The following is a 22345-nucleotide window of genomic DNA, read 5'->3' as shown; positions in this document are numbered from 1 at the left end:
AACATCCTCAGTCTATCCTTAACTCAAAATCTCAACTGGAAACTTCATATCTCCTCTCTTGCTAAATCAGCTTCCTCGAGATTGGGCGTTCTGTATCGTCTCTGCCAGTTCTTCTCCCCCATGCAGTTGCTATCCATATACAGGGGCCTTGTCTGCCCTCGTATGGAGTATGCATCTCACGTGTGGGGGGGCTCCACTCACACAGCTCTTCTGGACAGAGTGGAGTCTAAGGCTCTTCGTCTCATCAGCTCTCCTCCTCCTACTGATAACCTTCTACCTCTTAAATTCCGCCGCGATGTTGCCTCTCTTTCTATCTTCTATCGATATTTCCATGCTGACTGCTCTTCTGAACTTCTGCATGCCTCCCCCCCTCCCACAGCCCCACTGCACAAGACTTTCTACTCATGCTCATCCCTACACTGTCCAAACCCCTTATGCAAGAGTTAACCAGCATCTTCACTCTTTCACCCCTCACGCTGGTAAACTCTGGAACAATCTTCCTTCATCTGTATTTCCTCCTGCCTACGTCTTGAACTCTTTCAAGAGGAGGGTATCAGGACACCTCTCCTCCCGAAATTGATCTTTCTTTCGGCCACCTCTTTTAATTCTTTTTTGGGAGCAGCAAGTAGCGAGCTTTTTTTGGTGCCCTTGAGCTGCCTCCTTTTTTGTAAAAAAAAAAATAAATAAATAAATAAATAAAAAAAAAAAAGTTTGTTTTTTGTTCAATTACGTTAGGTTAAGTTTAGGGTATCTTCAAACACATGATAGCCAGCACCTTATGGTATAAATCAACAAAGAATGACCTCACTTTATTGTATAGAAAGTCTCATTAGTAAGGAAGCATATATGAATTTTCTGAGTCAAGACCTATAGTGTTTGTTTTGGGATATGTTAGGTTAAGTTTAGGGTATCTTGAAACACATGATAGCCAGTACCTAATGGTATGAATTAACAAAGCATGACCTCACTTTGTTGTATAGAAAGTCTCATTAGTAAGGAAGCATACATTAATTTTTGTTTGTTTGTTTTGATTTTGTTAGGTTACGTTAGGTTGAGTTTAGGCCGGTATCTTGAAACACATGATAGCCAGCACATTATGGTATAAATCAACAAAGAATTACCTCACTTTGTTGTATAGAAAGTCTCATTAGAAAGAAAGCAAGAATTGGTTTACACCCGTTTACTTATAGAGTTGCCTTGTACAGGACAGTCGGCCTATTGCAGACTCCTCACGTTCTTATGAATGCCTCTGCCTCGGACTTAACATGAAACGAATATATAGTCATACCTTGAATATTGCATGAATAGGATTGGTATTTTCCTCTGAAGACAAGAATGCTAGTTTCAGAGGGACTGTAAATGAATTGAAGTAGGAGCAGTTCTTGACGTCCACTCCAGCCACCTCCAAGGACGGGGACAAGGGTAGAGATGTTGGAGTTGCCTGAAATTAACCATAATATTTAAATTTTGATAATACTACAGTGATATACACAATACAGATGGACTGATATAAATAGCTGGATAGATAAATACATAGTACAGTACCCTCCCGAGTTTCACACTTGCTTCATTCCACATTTATAGTGCTAAACTTGCGGATCACGAAACTCGGAATATTGAAAACACTGAAAAAGTGCTTATTCGTTCCAGCCCATGGAGAAGCTGACTTTTTTTCTCACTTTACTCCCCTGTTATCAGAAAATACATACTGTGTAAAAAGTAAAAAGAAAATGTAAAGAGAGAACAGGTCATTTTGAAGCCACAGCTGAAGGTGGCTGACAGTAGTCAGTAGTTCGTAGCTTTTACTGTGGACCATTAGCGCACATCTCTGTGAATCTCGCCCCAGCACATGTGAACATGGTCACCCAAGTGCTAGTTTCTCGAGAATTTTGTACAGAGATTCAAAGTTGGCTGCATTTCACGGGAAACTCATCGAAATTCTAGTCAGAAACTTAGTCACCAGCACGTTGGTTATTTTCTCGTGAGGTCGGAAAGTTGTGGTCACAAGAAGAAGAAGAGTATGTCAGCTGATCGGTTCAGAAGTTATCCATGTGTTTATTCCAGTACCACAATGAGTTCAACGAAGCTAGTTAAGCTTGGAGTAACCAGGTTGAGCAGGTCTTGGACTTGAGTCTTGTCCAAATGTAGCCACTGCCTCATCGTGTCTGGGTCCTCGTTGCTAAGTTCTCATAGCACTTAACAGTAGCAAGCTGTAGCACTCTCTCCCTTTGTCTCTGAGCTAACCACTCACAAACCAACAAATGCTTTCTTTTCATTTTTTTTTTTTTATTTCTTCAGCAAACACCACAAAGCAAACTCTGCTACGTCTGGATCCATTGTTTGTTTTGCTTTTCAGCTGATATATCCCAGAGTGCAACAGTCCTCTGTGTGACCAAACTTGAAGATAAATTCGAGGCAGAAACTTGTCGGGAGATAATTTTGGTGGGAAATTCCTGAGAAACTAGCTTGTGTGGCTGTGTCTTTAAGCTGATGGTGTCACACTGGGCCTTTTTCCTCCAACTGCGTTGACGATAGGGGCGACCAGCAACTCCAACTTTTCAACTTTTCTGGGTGTGCGTCACGCACGGCCAAGGTCAACTGTCCATATTCATAACGTAAACAAAGCAGTCGGCCTGTATCGATTAAATAGTAAACAAAGCAGCTCTGCCAGTCTACTTTACGAGTTTCTTGGTTGGCTATTTTCCACTGCTCCTCACTCCTCAACCACTGCCGTTGTCTGTTTGTTTACATACAGCCGCGCGGTTGCTCATACCCCCAACTGTTTTCCATCCGTATGGACAACCGACAACTCGCTCCCAGTTGGGCACACAGGCAACTGCTGTTGCCAGTAGCCCCAATGGTTGGAGGAAAATGGCCAGTGTGACACCGCCTTAAAGAATCGCGCATGATGCCGACAGTAGGTAGATGAGACCCATACATGTCAAAGCAGCGCAAAACTCGGGGCGATAATGCGCGAAAGTCGGGATAGTAAGACTTTAGGATTGAGCGCGAAACTCGGGAAGGTACTGTATATTATATGAACAAAGATAAAAACTAAAAAGTAATTAATAAACCATTAAATAGATAAGCAAATAAAAATAAAAAGTTGGTACCTGAAGACTGAAGTGAATATCCTCCAAATCTCTGCATAATCTGGGCATCCGCTGGTTGTCCTTTATGTCCTTGATGCTCATGGCTGTGGCATATAAACTCTGCAAGACATGACAAATAAAAATAAGGAAAGTACAATAAGGATGGAAGAGTTCACCAGTTTCTGCCACTGTGTGTTTTAACCTCTTGGCTGTGGATTTCCTAAAAGAAATCACCAAGCTATAGGAATGGAACAAAAAGTGGCTGCTACAATTCAGTGAAGAAAAATGTATAGACATGCACCTTGGGAGGGGATATTTACCATACCATTACCACATTGGAAACACTCCACTATCCACCACAGAGGCAGAGAAAGACCTGGGAGTATATGTTACCAGGCTACCAGTGAAAGCCCAATCTGTGCCAATTGCAGCAGATGGGTTAATATTTAGGTTATCCAGTGACTTCTCAAGTAATGGACAGCGGACTGTTTTGATTATGCGGCGCCCTTGTCATAAAGCCGCAAATTTTGGAAAATCAAACGCTTTGGTGCGAATCGCCATAACTCCCTTATTTCTGGGGCTACAGAAATGTTTTTGGTATCAATCGATGGCAAAATGAAAGGGCTATATTTTTTAGTAAGCGAGTGGGCTCAAAAAAAGATTTGAAATGGTAAAAAATTGAATAAATTCGCAAAAAAACGACTGAAAAAAACTATTTTTGAGTTCCCAAACTTGAAACCCACTCCTTTTTTGAGAATTTCAAAAAACTTATTTAACAAATAATTTAGCCCTACCAATGTGCTTTCCAATATGATGCATAACATTTCCCTACTCCCAGTAGTTTTGTCGCTAGAGCTCGAAACGTAAACCCTTTTGAGAGCGATTTTGACAAACTCCAAACACTTTGCCGTTTTTGTCTAGTGTGGCATTGCTATTGCCTCTAAAAGGCTGTAATTTGGCATGTAGCCCCTCTTGGCAATGTAGTTTGACCAGATTGAAGGATTTTTTGATAGCTTGATTCCAAGTTTGTCGTCGAGCCGTCACAATATAGCCTGTTTTTCGGCCCTTTTGCCGCGATTTGGACACGTCCTACTTTTTTGCTTATAACTTTTTCATTTATTTAATGCTTTCCAATTTTTTTTTCCAGATTATTAATCTGTATTAATAGAATTTTCATTTGCCACTAAGCACGCCTTCCTAGCTTCAGTAGTTTTTCTTCGAGCTTGACCAGAAGTCGCGACGAAAATTCACCGACTCTGACTCATTTCATGTGCCTCTCTCTCCCTCCCTCTCTCTCTCTCACACACACACACACACACACACACACACACACACATTCACACACACTGCAGGGAGGAGGTATAAGGAAGGAAGGAAGAACAGACAGCGGGATGGATGTGAGGGGGAGGCTGGAGCTCCCGCATGAGCCTCACGCTGCGTCCATAACCCAAGAGGGTGGTGTGGTGAGACAATGCACTATATAGCCAGCCACTTGGCAACTCGAGGGAAGCAGAACTCCACATACATACACACATATTTCTTTTTTATTATTTTTGTTATTTTCTGTTAGAATTGATTGTTACTGTCAAGTACAAATGTGCGCAAGACACACTTACATTATTACACAATAAAAACATTGAGAGTCAAATAAGACACCGTATCATATCTGACCTACATCCTAAAACCATTCGTACAATATCTGGGAAGAAATAACTCGTATGCTGGCTAAAGTGAGCCAGGACGCAGTATACGTGTCCTCAGATATGGTACAGGGCACTCAAGGACGCAGTATACGTGTCCTCGTGTTGAGAGGGTTAACCCCTCCGCTGCGATTGGCAAGGATTTGGCTTTCACTGGTATCCTGGTAACATATACTCCCGGGTCTTTCTCTGTCTCTGTGGTGGATAGTGGAGTTTCCCATGTGGTATTGGTATGCTGGATATCCCCACCCAAGGTGCATGACTTTACATTTCTCTACATTGAACTGTACCAGCCACTTTTTGTTCCATTCCTGTAGCTTGGTTATGTCTTCTTGTAGGAAATCCACAGTCAATGGGTTAATAAACAGTCTCATCAATGAAAGCAATGAATTACTCACCCTAAGAACTGCCTCCTGTGTCAGAAGTCTGTTTTCCATGTTCTTCCCACATATCGCCATCAACGCTCGAGTCACTAGATTCAGCCGGCGCCGGTACCTGGCATCACTTACCACCTCACGCTCTCCTCCCATGTTGGTCTGTGGAGGAAATTAATATTATACACTGAAAAAAATATTAGTAACATTTACTCTAAATTTCCAAGAACAAGAAAAGGAGAACAGGGTCAGAAGTTTCTTACATGGAATTCTCAACTCTGTTATCATTAAAAAGATAATATTGTTGCTAAGTATTTCCTTAAAATCAGAAACAGTTAGAATGCAAGCTTACTAATGAAAAATATACATAATCATACGGGACACTATAAACAATATATAAAAATACTTATCCACAATTTATTGCTTTCTACCAACAAGACTGGACTTGCCTGAAGAGGAAGACACTGATTGAGTAGCCAGTAAAGATGGTGCGCTAGCCTGGGAGAAGTGAGTGCACGCTCCAGCAACAGCTCAGCTGTGGGGGATACATCCCAAGCTTCATGTTTCACAGCCTGGACTAACTGAGGCAAAAATGATATCAGCTCATCAGAGCCCAGGCCCCTGATCCATTCCACTGCACGAGATCTGATGACACTGTCTGGGAAGCTGTAAATAAATATATGGAAAATTTTACAATTAAATTTTACTTAGTTGAGTTAGTTGGTAAAATCATATCAAGAACTCTCCAGTCGCAAACCCATCCTCATAACTTATCCTTTTATGGTGCTGTAAGAAGTGAAAATTATCTGCATAAGACCGAGATCCATAAAACTGCCATATTATATGCATAACTTAGGGTAGTGGCAAAATAATACTGCATAACTATCACTGAATTAGTACAGGTTATGTGGGGAATTTATGCAGATAGAGAAAGCTGTACTGACAGTTCACACAACCTATGTTCATTCTCTGTCTAATGTTAAATGAGTTTATTACATTAACCTTGTTAAATAAATTGAACTCTTTTTTCTTTTAACTTTTTAAAAGAAATAGTGATATATAGGATGGGAAATAAACTACCAGAGGTAAGTATGGACAAATGCTATGTATCTCACCATGGTAGGAGTAGGTGTAAAGCATCTGCAGGGGCTGGTGAAGCCCAATTTTTTACAAGAGAATGAAGATCTGGCAGACAGGACACATCCCAGGAGTGTGCAGCAAGAAGGACCTTGGCCAGGGCGAAGGGTTCAGAGTGGAGATAATGTCTCTTCTCCCAAAGAATTTCACGTTCTTCTGCCGATCCCCTTGAAGAAGTTAAACATAAAATTATCATTTTTTTTTTCAATTTGTAATATTCAAAGACTAAAGTTGAATGATATTACAATGTATTATAGACTGTAATTATTAACCCTAAGAATAAATAAAAGCAACCTACTTGTTAAAAGTAAAAATGTCCCTCTCTATTATATCAGAGAGTTGTTGTTGTGTGTTGACGTCCAATGAGGAGAACTCAAGCACTGTTGGTTCAAGAGGGATGACCTCTGGGAACACAACTTCCCCCTTAAAGTCATGTAATTCCACAGCTGAAATTCATGAAATCAATAAAATTCATCATTGTGCTATTAAACAAGTAACATTTTAATGAAGCATCACTGGACTGGCAGACCATGATGTTGAATGAAGTAACTCACGGTATATATCATTGTTTCATATAATCCTGAGAGAGGTCATTCATCCACTGTCAAGACACCAGGCCTCTCTTCATACAAAACTAAAGATTTTTTTTTTCCTGGTATCATATAACTCCTGGGGGTAGCCATGGGAGAATTTTCTCCATCTCCCTGTTCTGGCACTCCCTCTCAGCACACTCACAGTAGCAGGATAGAGTGTGCTGAGAGGGAGTGCCAGAACAGGGAGAGATGGAGACATTTCTGCTGTGGCCACCACCTGGAGGATAAGTTACTGTGAGGGAGCAGGGTGTTGGAGATATAGATAGACCATATAACTGGGGGCATGTCACTGATGACATAATTGGGCTAAACCAAAACAATAAGCAGGAATACCCTGAGTCAAAGGGCATCATGATACACTAAATATGAAATATACTTTTCTAATATCCTCAAATTAATCTGACAATGCACACACACACACACACACACACACACACACACACACACACAAAAAAAAAAAAAAAAAAAAAAAATAATAATAATAATATATAAAGATGAAACTTCTTAGGCTCACATGAAAACCAACAACTACTTACAGAGGACAGGGCAGCTATGGACCTGTGGGTGGTCTGAGGAGTAGGGGGCAGGGCCCAGCCGGCGGTCACTTGCCATGGGCCACAGAGTGAGGAGGTGGGAGCCCTGGGTGAGGTGTCTGAAATTAAGAAAATTAAAACTCAAAAGCAGTGTTGGACAAAACAAGTGGATGATGGGGTTGTTGCATCATAAAGCCATATAATTTTTGATGTTTCAATAACTGCAGCACAAGCTTCCCTATATTTATGTAGTAAAATGATGCTGATCAAGTGAGCACATACCCTTCAAAGGAGAAGCACTGTATTGCTGCCCATCCTACTTCTTCCCTGATGTACTGAGGCTGCTCAGCTTTGCTTTCTGCCTCAACAACCTTCAGGCCAAACACTGTCAATACGAGTCTGCTCTCCTTTGGTAAAGTATTGATGCGAGCACCAAGATCAAGCCTGAGAAAACAAGTATGAGTAGTCTATCACTCATTAAAACATAACAGCACTCATTTACATGCATTAATATACAAAACAATCCTAATCACAATCAATCAAAAAGTGACATTTTTTTCTGTGAACTATCAAGGTGTTGATAATACCACCTTAAAGGGTGTAGTGCAATGGATTATGAAAGTACTTATCATGTAAACAGGAAAAAACCTGTGATTATATTGAAATTCCATTACTGAAATTTGAGCAGTGCTATGTAAACATAAAACTTACCATCGATTAAAGTCTACTTTGGGATAAAACTTGGCATTATCTGAAACTTTCTTGGTGTGAGAATGAACAGGCTGGCCTATGCATCTTGACCCATGGAAGAGTTGTGCATCCACAAAATACTCATCATATTTCCACTCGCGTTCAAGTCGATGAAGTCCATGAACTCTCACGGACACTTTTTCTCTTACTTCTCGTATGTCTTGAGGGTCTGTTAAATAGAAGCAACATAACATGTCAGATGTAAGTTCAAATATAATGTGCTATTTAGACAAGGAAATGCAACCCAGACTTGTATGTAGGAATCAAAGTTAATGTTAAAATCTTCATAACTATTTTCACAATGTTAACTAAAATAAATTATGAACTAACTATGCACCATTATCTTACTACTTGTCAAACAATACTAATTTATGCATGTAATATAGTCACCATTAAAGTTTCTATTTACTTTTAGGTTTATAACATATGCCTACATTACTAGACTTTTTGTTTTGGAGAAGGTTGTCTTCAAGGTCCCTGTAAGACTCTTAATACCATCATTGGGAAATATTTTCTATTCTTACGATCCTAAAATTCTTGTCTGTTTTCAACCTGCAGTGGAGTTGCTATCCCTCTACAGGAAATAGGATAGTCAATGGTTATTAGGATGCAAAACTAAAATTTCAGATATAAAGGCAATTTGCACTATTACCATTTATGAGTTCTGAAGTCATGTCCACAGTGAAATCCACCCTGAAGGCCCTCGCATACATTGTTAGGAAGTTGTTCACTGCAGCGGCAAGGCAGCTGACAGCCTCCAGGAGTTTTTTCTTCAGGTTATCTGGGTTGGTGGTGTCATGGGAGCCAGTAGACAAAACGTGATGTTCACGGAAATCTTCCTCCCCATCTAGAACACCCTGAGTAACAACGGATAAAGATAATGAAAAAAAATCTCTTAAACCCTACATGTATGTGGGAGAGTATAGGGTTTTAAGAGATGTATTTTTTATGTAATTGATGCATGCATTAAAATCAATGGTACCATAATAATTGTTTCACATTCATCCAACCTTGATCTATGCCTTGGAAACATGGGCACAGAGAAAAGCAAAACATGAAAACATATGAGCACTGATGAATTATTTGAGAAGAGCACCCATGTGTGTTGAGATGATGGTGAGAGTATGAATATGTATTTGGGTGCCCTCATAATTTTACCCCAAGGACTCTTTCTACCATGGCTCTACCCATATTTTCTTTTTCATTATACTTTTTTTTTTTGCTTGGGTCAAGGAGGTGGTCAAGAACCTCCCCCCACCACTAATTAGAGCTATTCCTATGGGAAAAATGGGTTGGTCATTTCACAATTTCATTATTTGACCACTTTCCTTGAAATACAACCCTGTTGAATAACACGTTTCCTGTAATGGTGTTTTCAGACACCAGTTAGACATTATTGGTAAGATCCGACTGTCAATGCAAACTATTTCATAACAGAGTAAGCTAGTGAATTACTAATAACAAAAATTGCATTGATTTCACGATAAAGGTTACATTCTATGTACAATGGGAAAATTACACAATAAGCAGTCATGAATACTTACCTGACTTTTCTGAATTATTCTACACTTTTCTACAAGATTTGTGATGGCATCAGATATTTCATTTGTTTCCAAGTTTCCCAGCACAGTACACATCTGCCTCACCACCTACAAACAACAAAAAAACAATTAATAAATGCAATGAAATACATGAAAATAATCACAAAATATGCACACACACACACACACACACACACATATAATAAGAAACATAAACAAGATCAAAAGAATGCAAAGAGCAGCCAGCAACCAAGTTGACAGACTTAACACACAAGGAAAGATTGGACAGGCTGGGGCAGCCATCTTCAAGGAGAGCCAGAGGGGTGATATGACTACAGTGTTCAGGGGAATGAACTGTTTCTATGGGAGGGGGGAGAAACTAAGGATATGAAAGGAAGTTGAAGAGACAAGATGTTTGAAGATATGACAAAATACAGCTTTCCCAATATGTGCATAAACCAATGGAACAGCCTGGATAAAGAGGTTGTCTAATGCAGAAATTTAAATGAGTTTAAAGTTCAGTTTGACTAATTGAAACTCAGACAGAAACCCATGAGGCATGAGAACAGCTCATTTTCTGCAAATCGTAATCAGGACAACACAAGCTTAGCTCAAATTGTTTACCACAACTAGGCAAATACACAAATACAGATGACACAAACATACAAAAAAGCTTCATCTGTATAAAAGGGCATCATAAATTAGGAGCACTGACCTGACGGACCTTCCTGGACCTCATAGGAGAAGGCAAGTCCTGCACTGGTGTACCGTCAATCAACAGAAATCCAGAATTCTGGAGACGTGACAATTCTTTTTCAAATGTTTCTGCAAAAAGAAATGCTGGTCATACTTTTGTCTGACAACTACTACACAGCCTACACTGTATGGGTAAAGCACTGCATTGATGCCATAACATAAAGAATGCTGAAATATGGAGATGTAGTTATGGAGTGGATGTTGCAGATGTGTAATCTACCATGGGAGCAGGGTGAAGTACTGAGCACTGAGACAAATTCATTCCAAGCTATAACACAAGACTTATGAGGGTGGTGCACTTCTGATTCATGCATGCCTTCCTTTGATCCAGCTTGCCTCGATCAGTAAATCACTATCCATCATTTGCAAAACTTGCCCACCAGTTTTCTTTACTAAAATTGCTTGCAATTATAGTTTTTTCACCACCCCATTTTGGAGCAATACCACATGACTGAACCACCTCAATAGATAATTTCCTATTCTTCTTTGATGCAATTTCTTGGCAAAATCCCAATCCATTCCAAACTCTGCCTTGTGTCTTTTAGACTTTTATGAGGACTCTCATTGCTTAAACAAGGCAGCCCTACTTAAATATTCTTAGCCTTTTTTAATATTTTACTTAAATATATACAGAAACAGGGAGGCTTTGCACAGCAGGCATCTCTACTCACCACAAACGTAGCCACTGACAGAAAGAGGAGTACTGTAGTGAAGATCAAGTTAATATTAACCCATCAACTAGGTGAAAAAATGACTTTAAATGAGGCACAGCATAAACACTGGCATTCAAAGGCACCAAACTTACCAACGACGATGGTGAGCTGCTCATAGTGCACCACCTCTCCTGACCCCGCAGACATGAGTTCTTCAACTCGTACATTCGTGACTGTAATATCATCTTCCTCCTGGAAATAAATAAAAAGTGAGAAAAAAAATTATAATCCCAGAACTAGAGATAGTAAATTATAATGCATAGTAGCCTGTCCCCAGACAAGTTTTGAAGCAAGGTTAATATACATTCAGAGGAAAGGTAAACTAAATGATAATCACAAATCTGACAGTCTATACTACATCACCATAAATGTTTACAGATGAAGGTTACCGTTCTCAGATATGCCTGCTTGACAGAGTCTGCATGCATCAGTGTGAAGATAACATCCTCATCAAACTTCATACAGGTGTGTACATATTCATACTCGCCAAGGACAGTTTCTCCAGACAAGTATTCATCCACTCCTCGTACCTGAAGTTAATGTTATCTTTAATAAAAATAACTGATTATTTCATGACATGATTTTTCAAAGGAAAGGGCAAGATGAAGAACTAATTTTGCATTATTGGTGAGGTGCTACTGCACTCCACTAGAGTGCTATTCCAACACTTTCATTATGATAATTCATTGTCTTTAGTACTGTTTGCCAACAGTGAATGCTAATGCACTTCATGAGCCTTGCAACAAAATATTTTGCAGTGCAGCTCCACTAGCTTTGACTTTATTAATCAAGCAATGTAAAGCTTCCACAGATAATAAAAGATAAAGTCAATATTATAAAATCTTATATGAGGACTGGTGTGGATATGAAAACCTTTACTACCGGCATATATAGACTACCTTGAGGACATAGTCTGCTGACTCTCCAGGAAGCTCCAGTGTACACACGGTGTGCATCACGACATGCTCCACACTTGAATCCACTGAAATAATTATCATAGTATTCAGATCAAGAAACATATTAAAATTAGTTACCAATACATAGAATGAATTAAAGGTGTGTTGATGTATATTAAATCTGTGCTTTTGTTATATTCCCACCATTTAGATATACATATGTAGTTTTGCTTGAAAGAGCCATATGTTCAGATACTTACAATTGCATGTGAAGGTGACAGATTCATGGTTGCTGTAGTGGACACTCAACTTAATACTCTGTTTAGGGTCAATGGAACTTTCAAGGCAGGGACTGTGCATGAGGCCTGGATTCCCAACATGATCATTCCAAGTGTATTCTCCTGAAATATAAAATTCATTGTCAATTAGGTACCCTCCAGAGACAGGCAATAAAATTCACACCATGAATGACGTACATATTAATGTTCTAATTTCATCTCTCTACCAGGGTTGCCACTGTTACTTTGGTTGTACATCATTAATATACCTTCAACCTGTCTGTTTCTTAACCCATGATTCTTGCTCCCTATTCCACATATTGCACCACTCACACCTGTTCCAAAGTGTCCAGTTGCTGTTTCACCAATATTTCTGGTCCCAACTTTGGTGACAAAGTCTCCCGTTACTATTGAGAACTGGGTTTTAAGCTCCATTATTGTTACTTCCACATGCTCCTAGAACTTCCTAATTCATTATCATTGTTGACGGTGGTTCATAAGAACCCCAAAAATATGGTGGCGTTCAGCTTGCCCAGGCTTCATCACAGAGCGAGCTTTTCCCCTGTTTGCACGGCCTCCTCCCTTTAGGCAAACTATAAACAGCACACTTACCTCTTCGTTTCTTGATGCTGTCCCAGAAGGCTTTTGCTTCATTATCTGCATTCAGAGCAGGAATCTTCCGTAGGTGTATGTGACATTGCGTTGAAATTCCGTCGAATGTCATGCAGGACCGTTTCTGCAGAATGATAATTATAAGCATAAATTGGACATGGAATATTGTTTTTGTTTTTTTAACCTCTTCAATCTGGTGATATATCAATGCATCACACTGTGTTTACTCTGCCATGAAAGAAAACAGGCTTATATGAATTGTGGGTATTGCTTTTCTGTGGTTTGTCATTTGCAGAAAATTATTCTTAATAGTTAATAATGAAGCTATTAATGCTGAAGCCTGGGAGAGGGGAAAAACATATTACTTTTACCAACTATTTTATCTGCTGGTGGGTGCTGGAAACTTTTGATATAAAGGGAAGTTCGAACATATGTCTTTGCGTCTGAATTACATATTGAGCCCTGATTGAGATAGGCATACATGAGCAGTTTTTTATGCCATGAAATAATTTAGTAATATAAAGTTTAATGGGATTCAATGGTGCCCTCCAAACAGTAGGCGTGCAACCTAATATGTCCTGCAACAACCATTAGCTGCTGCATGCACCTCCAAATCATCTGGGGTATAATTCCCTTCAAAGATCTTTCTCTCTGCAAAATTTGGGCTGACCTCACACAAGAAGCTTTATGTGTTCAACGATCACAGTAAGGCACTTATGCATATCATCACCTTCATAAACTGCCTTAATAGCACAGTAAGGTGTCAGAAACCCTATACAGCATTCTAACAACTTAAATGCCGTTTCGTTGAGTCTCTGTTCACATATCAAACTGATTTGTTTTTAATCACACATAACTTATTCCCCATCAGAAATATAAGTGACTCCTGGATGAGTCACATTAACTGGGAACACCAACACAACAAATTACACCACAAACCATTTCATCATTATTTTCATCTCCGTGAATATCATTAGATTTAGCACACCCGGATGACAGCTGCTGTACTGACTGAAGACTGTCACCAGAATTTTCAACACCATCTGAGTCGTCATCATCTGGAATATCAATGCTGCCATCATAGTATATCATATACCAGTGGTTTTCTGTCTGCCTGGTTTTGACCTCAAAATCCAGGTCAAAGGCATCCACAGAATCAACATCATCAGTCAACTCCCAATCAAGTTCACCCTCTGGAATGTTTTGGGGTTCATCTTCAGTATGGGTTGACTCGGGTGTTGAAGGTGACAGTGGCAATGACTCAGGAACTTCATGATCTGGGTGTGCTGAGAAGGAATAAAAGGTGCTCTTTCTCTTCTTTTTTTTAGACTTCTTTTGTGAAGTTGCTGAACTATCATCAACTTTCTTTCCTTTTCCACCTTTGACCATGGCAATCTGGCTTCTCTAAATACAGTCTGTATTTAGACACAAATAAAGTGCTATTGCATTTCCAAAACTTCTCACTAAGCAGACTGAAATGTGATATTTCTATGAGCATACTTGTCATGAGTTATCACATTGCCACCCACCAAGATACAATTGTCAACCACCACTGAAACAAGTGATAAGATTTCAATTATGACAAATATCAAGAGATAAGATAAGACCTTCAGTGCAAGATATTTACATGTTTGGCAACAGTTTAGAAGTGATGACAATCATGCATGCCAATTTTCCATGATATAAAATAAATTTCAAAAAATCAATCTGTATTACTGTATCTTAAGTTTAGATAGCTGCTTACCCATTTTAGCGATCACAAAAACTTGATATACCACGCACACAACTTATCTCTGACACTTCTCCCCACATAAATCACACCTACTCTTCCCATTCTTTGTTCCATATTCTTCACCAACTCAGTTTTCCAGTTAAAAGTGGCATATTCATAATTGGTGTTGATTTCTGCATGTTCATGAACTTTCATTCCATTAAATAGGAAGGATTAACATTAAACATGAGATGCTTGTATTTGTGGGTTAAAATGAAGTCTTACTGTACCAGGTTAGCACATTTTTTTCTTGGTTCCCAAACTACTCTTAACTAAACAGTTGATATAAAATAATTAGTAACACCAGGTAGTTGCCTAACCTAGTGTTTAACCCCTAAAGGACCGGAGGCGGCCATAACTGGCGCACTCACCCCAAAAGTCTATCCTATTCAACTCGCTGTTTCTCCGTAACCACGGCATGTAAAGACTTCTGGATGGCGTCTTTAGAAAGAGAAAGACTTGGTGGTTAGTACAAAATCTATCTTATTCACTCGTGCAATGTAGGTTAAGCATAGAGTGTGTAAATATAGGCAATTTCCGTGTTTAGCGCAGGAAGGGTGGTCCCAGTGGTACCGAAAATACAGCCACCCCCGGTCCTTCAGGGGTTAACCTCAGAAAATACATACTGGGGCATCACTTCACTTGCTGTACTCAAATGTGGTAGGAAACATGGTACAGTAAGTGTAAAGCCTTCAGACCAGAACACATAAACTCCCAAATGAAATCCAGTGTTATAAAAAGATAACTTCTTAACGGTATCTTAATATAATGTTATGAATATTTGATCATTAAACAAACTGTAGCTTTTCAACATAAAAATGCAAATCTCACTTACCTCTTCTGATTTTTGCTTCTGAACTCTGGGGCTTTTAACTGATTTTCGTAACTGCACTTCACCATCAGGAGCGCTTGAACGAGGCGGTAATGGAGGAGGGATATCGAAAGTCTCTCCACCAACTGCTCCAGGACTGACCAATCCATCGTAAACATCATAAACTGGATCTGACCTTGTGCTGCTCGCCCCAGGATGCATGTACTCAAAGGGATCCACTTGTTCATAGTAGCTCATCTCGTCATCACCACGTCCCTTGCGTGACTTGTACGCTAATAACTCGCGGGCTTCTTTGCTGATTGCTACACTAGAGTCAATCTTTGTTCCTCCTTGATTTATAGAGGATTTTCTCTTTGCTTGTTCCTCTTCTTTGACTTTCAACACTATTGGGTCAAACACCTCTAACACATCCTCTGAATCATTTGCCCCCTTGTCAAAATGCATTAGATCATCTTTGGGAGCACTTGTTAATTTTCTTACAAAACTGGCACTGAAGGGTGTTTCACTAGTAGGCGTTCCCGAGCCAACAGATCCACCTTGAGCACCTAAAACATTCATCTTTGTTGCAATATCCACTGAGTCATTCACTGTTGACCTTTTCTCAAAATACATGAGGTCACTTTTTGTAGTACTTGATGATTTTTCATTAAAACTGCCTCGTACAGCTATTTCCCTTGTGGGTGTTCCCGAGGCTGAGGATGTACTTTGACTTCCAGGCAAGTGATTACCCAAGACAAGATTAATATCCAGGTTTGGACACCTTTGTGGGAGTGGAGGAACACTCTGAGAGCCAGACGAGACTTGAGCTACAGGTACCAGCTGACCAGGATTTTTATAGTTATTGAAATTGAAACTACTAGATAGGGAATTAGATTGTCCTATTACTGAATGGTATGAAGGAGAAGAAAGGGATGGACTATAATTGGGATATGGGGTCATTCCATTCTGACCAGGTACAGACCAGTGAGACCCTCCTAAGACAGGAGCCAAGGTGCCTTGATATGTTGACAAACTTGAGAGTGATGGCCTAACTGTTGAGTGCGAAGAGGGAAATGATTGTCTGTAAGTGTTTGACATTGTATACGTTCCCTGAGAGGTTGTAATAGGAACCACTGCACTCTGATTGGCATTGATATTATGAAGGAGAGAAAGTAAGTCATTCTTTGGTTTCTCTGGACTATTAAATGAAATTAAATCTTCCTGGCTACTTTGGACACTAGATGTCAATTTGGATGCGCTAGACGAGACTGGCTGGCTAACACTCGTCAATTGAGATTCAGTAGTAAAAGGAGCACCTTGTGACATTGATCTACTTTGAGGTGCAGCTTGTGATGGAGAAAGCAAGCTATCTGAGTGGGACTGAGTGAGGCTAAATGTGCGAGGCTTGGGAGTCGGGTGTGTGGTGGCTGGACTGGGACGAGGTCTTGGTTTCACATCAGTTTTAGTACTCCCTCTTTCTGTTGGAGTCTGAGGCCTTGGTCGATCTGAAAAAGGAAAAAAAAAATGTAAATTCCACTTCTCATCTAAAACATCAACTAGTTTCAGGCCACTCATATATTGACCAATAGATTATATGAACAAAATGGCAGGATTATAGTTACTGACTGGTTCCATGATTCTGTCATTATTTAGTATGGTACTGTGGGTATCATGCGCACTGATATTTTTATGTTTGAGAATCTTGATCTAAGTTTATAAATCTTTTGAAGTCCAAAAAAGATAGTCTTGAAAATTATTTCAATCAGGATGTGAAAATACATGGATGCATGGGACTTTTTTTTTTTTTTTTAAGTCCAGAATCTCACTTCTCATACATACCTTTAGCCCCATTTTCTTTTACTGAAGCAGATCTTTGGGACTGTGATCTGCCTAATTTTTCTCTTCGAATTCTTTCATATGCTTTATTTTCCTCTTCTAGGGCTTTAGCAATGTCCTGTTCTGTGTATCGACCCCCACCCACAGAACGCATCTTGGGTGGAAGCGGAGGTGGCTCGTCTCCCATTGTTGCATCAGTCAGCCTTGGGTCATGCTACAACATCTGTGGGTGGAGTTATCAAAGTAAGTTCACATTGATGATTAAAAATTTCTACAATATATTAGTGGTCAAAATCTTTAAGCTATAAGATAGAATATTTTTTTGATGCTAGCTATATAGACTTAGGAAGCAACAAAAAAATTTAGTTTTTCCAAAAGAATATATAATTCCTATTACCGAATATTAAAATATGCATATTACAGTAGGTACCTCAAGTATGTAAACTATACTCATGCACACACACACACTTCCTCCACCCAAAAAAGACATTTTCCCAGGTCCTCAAGTTTGTAGGGGATATAAAAAGAAATATGAAGAAAATAGGAAAAGGACTAATTGTACAGATTTACCAGTGATTGTTATGATAACAACTGGAGTATAAATGACAGTTGCAACTCTTCTTATAGGGCCACTTGGGATCAAATGATGCAGAAACAGGGCCCCTCTGATAAGGTGTACAGTAAGAGGGCCTTAAAAGGTTAAAATTTCAGTACACCCATTTCACATTGGTGGTCAAAGCTCTTTTTACAGTAAGTTTTGATGCATTTTGAATGAATCTACTACCATTTCTCTTGTAAATCTCTATTTTCTTGTTTTCCCACCCTCTCTCCCCTCACAAAATCAGTAATTTTTGCAATATAAATAATGGAAAGCAACAGAAAAAAATTAAAAACACACAAGAAATAAGTTTTCCCCTCACAATATGCAGAAGTGAAAGAAAATATGCACTTAAGCCCTCACAAGATCATGTGGAAGGTGGACTTTGCTGCTTCTGGCCTTGACCACCAATCGCTAATGACAATACCACAACGGTACAGCAAGTTTATCACACTTAATTGTTGTCAACAATTAAATTTAATGAGTCTAATCAAACTAAATCTAACCTAACCTATGCCCTGCTGCCAACATAAAATAAGAGATAAATTCCTTGATATATCCCTGACATGCCATAGTTCAAGTATATAATTAATATCTCACAGATGAGTTATTTGCAGTGGCAAAGCTATGTCATCGTGTTCTATGCGCAAAGTACTTCAAAGAGCCCAAAGGTGTCCCTTCCAGTGTGACAGGCACTATCCACACATCCACCTTTCCCTTGACACAGAGCACAGGTCCAGAGTAGAAAGCTTGACACATCACAAGAACTGCACTTCCTTGCTAACTGAACCTAATCACAACCAACTTAGGACGATACAGACACTCCCCCACCCAGCACTGGTGGACTCACTCCCCTAACTGTCCCCTGGACATAGCCATCACCAGCTTGAGGATTGGGCACACCCACCTCAATGCCCACCTACATGTTAATACTAACACCATGGACAATGCCCATAGTGCTCACAACACACTTTTCACAGTGTTCTAAATCACACACCTCATTTTTGGTACATCATCTATATACTGTGGTGTGTTGGCATGTTTGGAGCTCCATGCCTGTGGAGATCATCCTGGTAAGACATCCTGGTAAGACTGAATATGGTTCAGGCCCCACACTTCCCATGGTGCCCCACACAGCCTGACACACCAGAACACTTCTTGTTTCACTGCCCAAGATTCCACTCCCTCTGCACCAACCTCAAAGCATCCCTAACCAGGCTCCACATGTACAGGCCAGCTCTAGAGGACCTGCTAGGCAGTGACACTCTCTGCCCCAACACTGCCTTCCAAGCCCTCAAGTATACACAGACCTTCATGCAGAAGTCTGGACAGCTTGACAGGATCTAGTCCCTGCCCTGGGGACTATCTTAACAATGACAGCCACATGCAACCTGTACTGCTGGGGCTAGAGGCGTGGTCCCAAGGCCTAACCAGCCCCCTAACACATTGGAGAAGAAAAGCAGGTCACACTAAGCACTTCCATTGGATAATTCACCAAAAACCAACACTTCATAATCCCCCTCTCCGTGTCTTGGCCTTCAAAACAAACAAAACTTGACGACATGTTCCTCGTTCCTGTGCTAAGTATGACACACTAAAGAGGAAGAAAGCAGGTCACACTGAACACCTCCATAGGATAATTCACCTAAAACCAACACTTCATGACCTCCCTCTCCGTGTCTTGACCAATACAAACAAAACTTGACGACATGTTCCTCGTTCCTCGGCTAAGTATGACAGACTGAAGGACCTCCTGTCAGGCCCTACTCCCCTGGCACACTCATCCCCACCATCATTTCTCACCCTCAGCACGCAGCATGTGGCCGTGGGAGGTGTGCTGAGTCGCTGATGGTGTGGTCAGGAGGGCGTACACACGGCCAGCACACGAGGAAGACATAAAGAAGCCAAGGGGAGCGCAGGGAACACCTTTATGATGGCTTTATCTCGGCCCGTGTTGATCTCCTCGCCAGGGTTACAAACGCTCGCGGATCAGCTGGAGCTACAGGTCGAATTTGTGCTGTGCTTACCTATGAATGCTTACCTGATAGTGGGGAATTAAGAAGTAACTTTTTGTAATGTCTCCCACCTCTTAAGACACGTCAGCCAGTGCAATTATGCTATTTCAATGTGTCTGTCATACCGTGCTTAAAATGATCGAGGCTAATTGTTGGGGCAGTTACAACACTAATCTAGTTTCCTTTCTTTCTGTGTAATTCTTCCACTTATTCAGGTCTTCATCTTTCCCTGCATTATCTGTTTACCGGCCGAGTTTATGTTCTAATCGAGTTTCCTTCTCTATCCATATTCAGGCCGAGTTTATGTGCTAATCCAGTTTCCTTTCTATGTAATTCTTCCACTTATTCAGGCCTTCATCTTTCCCTGGTTTATCTGTTTACCGGCTGAGTTTGTGTCCTAATCGAGTTTTCTTATTTATCTATATTTTCAGGCCGAGTTCATGTTCTAATATATCGAGTTTTCTTTCTTTCTTATTCAGGCCTTCATCATCTTTCCCTGCTTTATCTATTTACATACTGAGTTTATGCTCTAACAATAATAATAATAATAATAATAATAATAATAATAATAATAATAATAATAATAATAATAATAATAATAATAATAATAACATTAATAACGAGCAAGACAATTTCTCAGGCTGCAATACTATGGAATGCCCTTTCATTGCTAAGTTTAATTAAGCCACGGGACTGCCTTGACCTGCCCCAAACGATTTGTTGGCTCCTGAACCATGATATCCTCCCTGCTATCCTCAAAGAACACCCTCAGTTTGCACCAAGGTGGTGATGCAGTGTGTGGCAGCCTAAAATACTGCCATGCAATACAAGGCTGTGATTTTTGCAATATTCTACTTTAAGGACTATTTACTCTATCTCTGTATTCATTCCCATCTAGTGCTTGGGCAATGTATTTCTCCGTCCCCACATTTTATTTTCTTCTTCTCTAGGGGGAGGCCGGCAGGTACCGCCCCTCTCCCTTGTTGTGCAATCATTCCTACCATTGTATCTTTTTAGTTTCATGTATTACTAGTTGTATAATCACACTCTGCCCTGCCTGGGGGTTGGGATGGCATGTTCCTCCCTTCTCCCTTGTTGTATACCTGCAACAATAAACTATCAATCAATCAATCAGGTGCCTTCCTCCTCATGAGAAGTGATTTACCTTTTTAGAAACGCTGACTTCTGACCCCGTCCCCTCATTAAGGTAAGGTTAAATTTAGGGCATACTATTATAAGCAGCGCGTGGCCTCGGTGCTCATCTCCCTCCCATTAGTCCTTGAGCCTGTTGTAGGGGCGGAGACAGGTGTGACATCCAGGTTACCACAGTTGACCTTCCCCAGGTTTCCCCATGTACCCATTTATTCATTTATTATTTATGTTAATTTGCTCGGGTGATATGAAGGAGATGTAGGTTGTCTCTGTATTAGATATTAGGTATAGCCTACTATCAGGTTGTGGTAGATTGAAAGTAGGATAAGTTGTGTGTGAGTGAAGTGCTAGGTTATTTAAAAGTTGAATAGGTTTGGTTGGGTACTTAAAATTTATAACAGACTTGCTAAATGAGACACCCCCCTCATTGTGCTTTATATAGACACTGTTCAAATAATTCCAGCCCTTATTATGTTAGTTGCTGTGCATAGTTTGTGTATCGACCCCCACCCATAGAACGCATTTTGGGTGGAAGCGTTTTTTTATTTTTATTTAACCCCTCTTCCCCCCCGAAATAGTTGGATGAACGGCACCGATTACCCAGGCGAGGATCGAACCCTGGGCCGTGGATTATCCTATAGGATTTGATTGATTGGAGTTGCTAGGCTTGCTAACCACTACACCACAGACATCGTAGTGTGATGATCTAAATAGGATAAATAGACCCTGGCAACGACGAGATAAGCTTAAATAGCATCCCCAATTGCCAGATTACTAAATAACAACTTTAATTGCCATAAAGAGATTGTCAACGCCCGGAAAAATGTGAGTTTCGTCGACAAAATAGCCAGTTGGTAACGCGCTTCTGCTACTTGTGCTACTTCGGCCCTCCTACCACTTTATACTTCTCCTTCTTCCGTCCTTCTTTTCCTATTTTTATCCCTCCCTCACTGATTACCTCTTCTTTGATTCCTAACTGCCTTTCTTCCTTTACTTTTTCTATCCCCCCTTCCCTCACTTGTTCCCTCCTCTTCTTCCATTCCTCACTATACCTCTCCTCTTTCGCTTTCCTCTCTTTTCTCTCTTCCTCTCTTTTCTCTATTCCTCCCTTTTCTTCTTTTGTCCTCTGTTTTCTCTCTTTTCCTCTCTTTTTCCCTTTTCCTCTTTCTTCTCTTTTCTCTCTTTCC

The 22345-nt window shown here is 40.2% G+C and overlaps 1 protein-coding gene across 3 annotated transcripts in view; it reads right to left on the bottom strand.

Annotated features, from left to right (window-relative positions):
• Nucleotides 1–19956, bottom strand: part of LOC126996601 (phosphatidylinositol 4-phosphate 3-kinase C2 domain-containing subunit beta-like) — a 28222-nt gene extending 8266 nt beyond the window's left edge. The window contains exons 1-20 of one of the 3 annotated variants that reach the window (XM_050857216.1): nucleotides 19795–19956; nucleotides 17397–17616; nucleotides 15582–17062; nucleotides 12976–13099; nucleotides 12346–12486; nucleotides 12089–12171; nucleotides 11579–11719; nucleotides 11282–11381; nucleotides 10436–10545; nucleotides 9724–9828; nucleotides 8832–9036; nucleotides 8141–8348; nucleotides 7712–7873; nucleotides 7433–7548; nucleotides 6602–6749; nucleotides 6282–6470; nucleotides 5616–5832; nucleotides 5191–5328; nucleotides 3114–3212; nucleotides 1289–1441 (exon numbers count right to left, since the gene is read on the bottom strand). In XM_050857216.1, coding sequence (XP_050713173.1) covers nucleotides 1289–1441; nucleotides 3114–3212; nucleotides 5191–5328; nucleotides 5616–5832; nucleotides 6282–6470; nucleotides 6602–6749; nucleotides 7433–7548; nucleotides 7712–7873; nucleotides 8141–8348; nucleotides 8832–9036; nucleotides 9724–9828; nucleotides 10436–10545; nucleotides 11282–11381; nucleotides 11579–11719; nucleotides 12089–12171; nucleotides 12346–12486; nucleotides 12976–13099; nucleotides 15582–17062; nucleotides 17397–17580 — 4104 coding nt within the window. In that variant the 5' untranslated portion in view covers nucleotides 17581–17616; nucleotides 19795–19956. Of the gene's footprint in view, nucleotides 1–1288; nucleotides 1442–3113; nucleotides 3213–5190; nucleotides 5329–5615; nucleotides 5833–6281; nucleotides 6471–6601; nucleotides 6750–7432; nucleotides 7549–7711; nucleotides 7874–8140; nucleotides 8349–8831; nucleotides 9037–9723; nucleotides 9829–10435; nucleotides 10546–11281; nucleotides 11382–11578; nucleotides 11720–12088; nucleotides 12172–12345; nucleotides 12487–12975; nucleotides 13100–13914; nucleotides 14517–15581; nucleotides 17063–17396; nucleotides 17617–19636; nucleotides 19755–19794 lie in introns of those variants that run through there. The other 2 variants (XM_050857217.1, XM_050857218.1) reach the window with 2 other exon arrangements.
• Between the last annotated feature and the right edge of the window lie 2389 nt (nucleotides 19957–22345).

This window comes from Eriocheir sinensis, chromosome 10 (genome assembly GCF_024679095.1).
Source record: "Eriocheir sinensis breed Jianghai 21 chromosome 10, ASM2467909v1, whole genome shotgun sequence".
NCBI classification, from domain to species: Eukaryota; Metazoa; Arthropoda; class Malacostraca; order Decapoda; family Varunidae; genus Eriocheir; species Eriocheir sinensis.
Note: the sequence above shows the minus strand (reverse complement) of the source record. Positions and strands in the feature narration are given on the sequence as shown.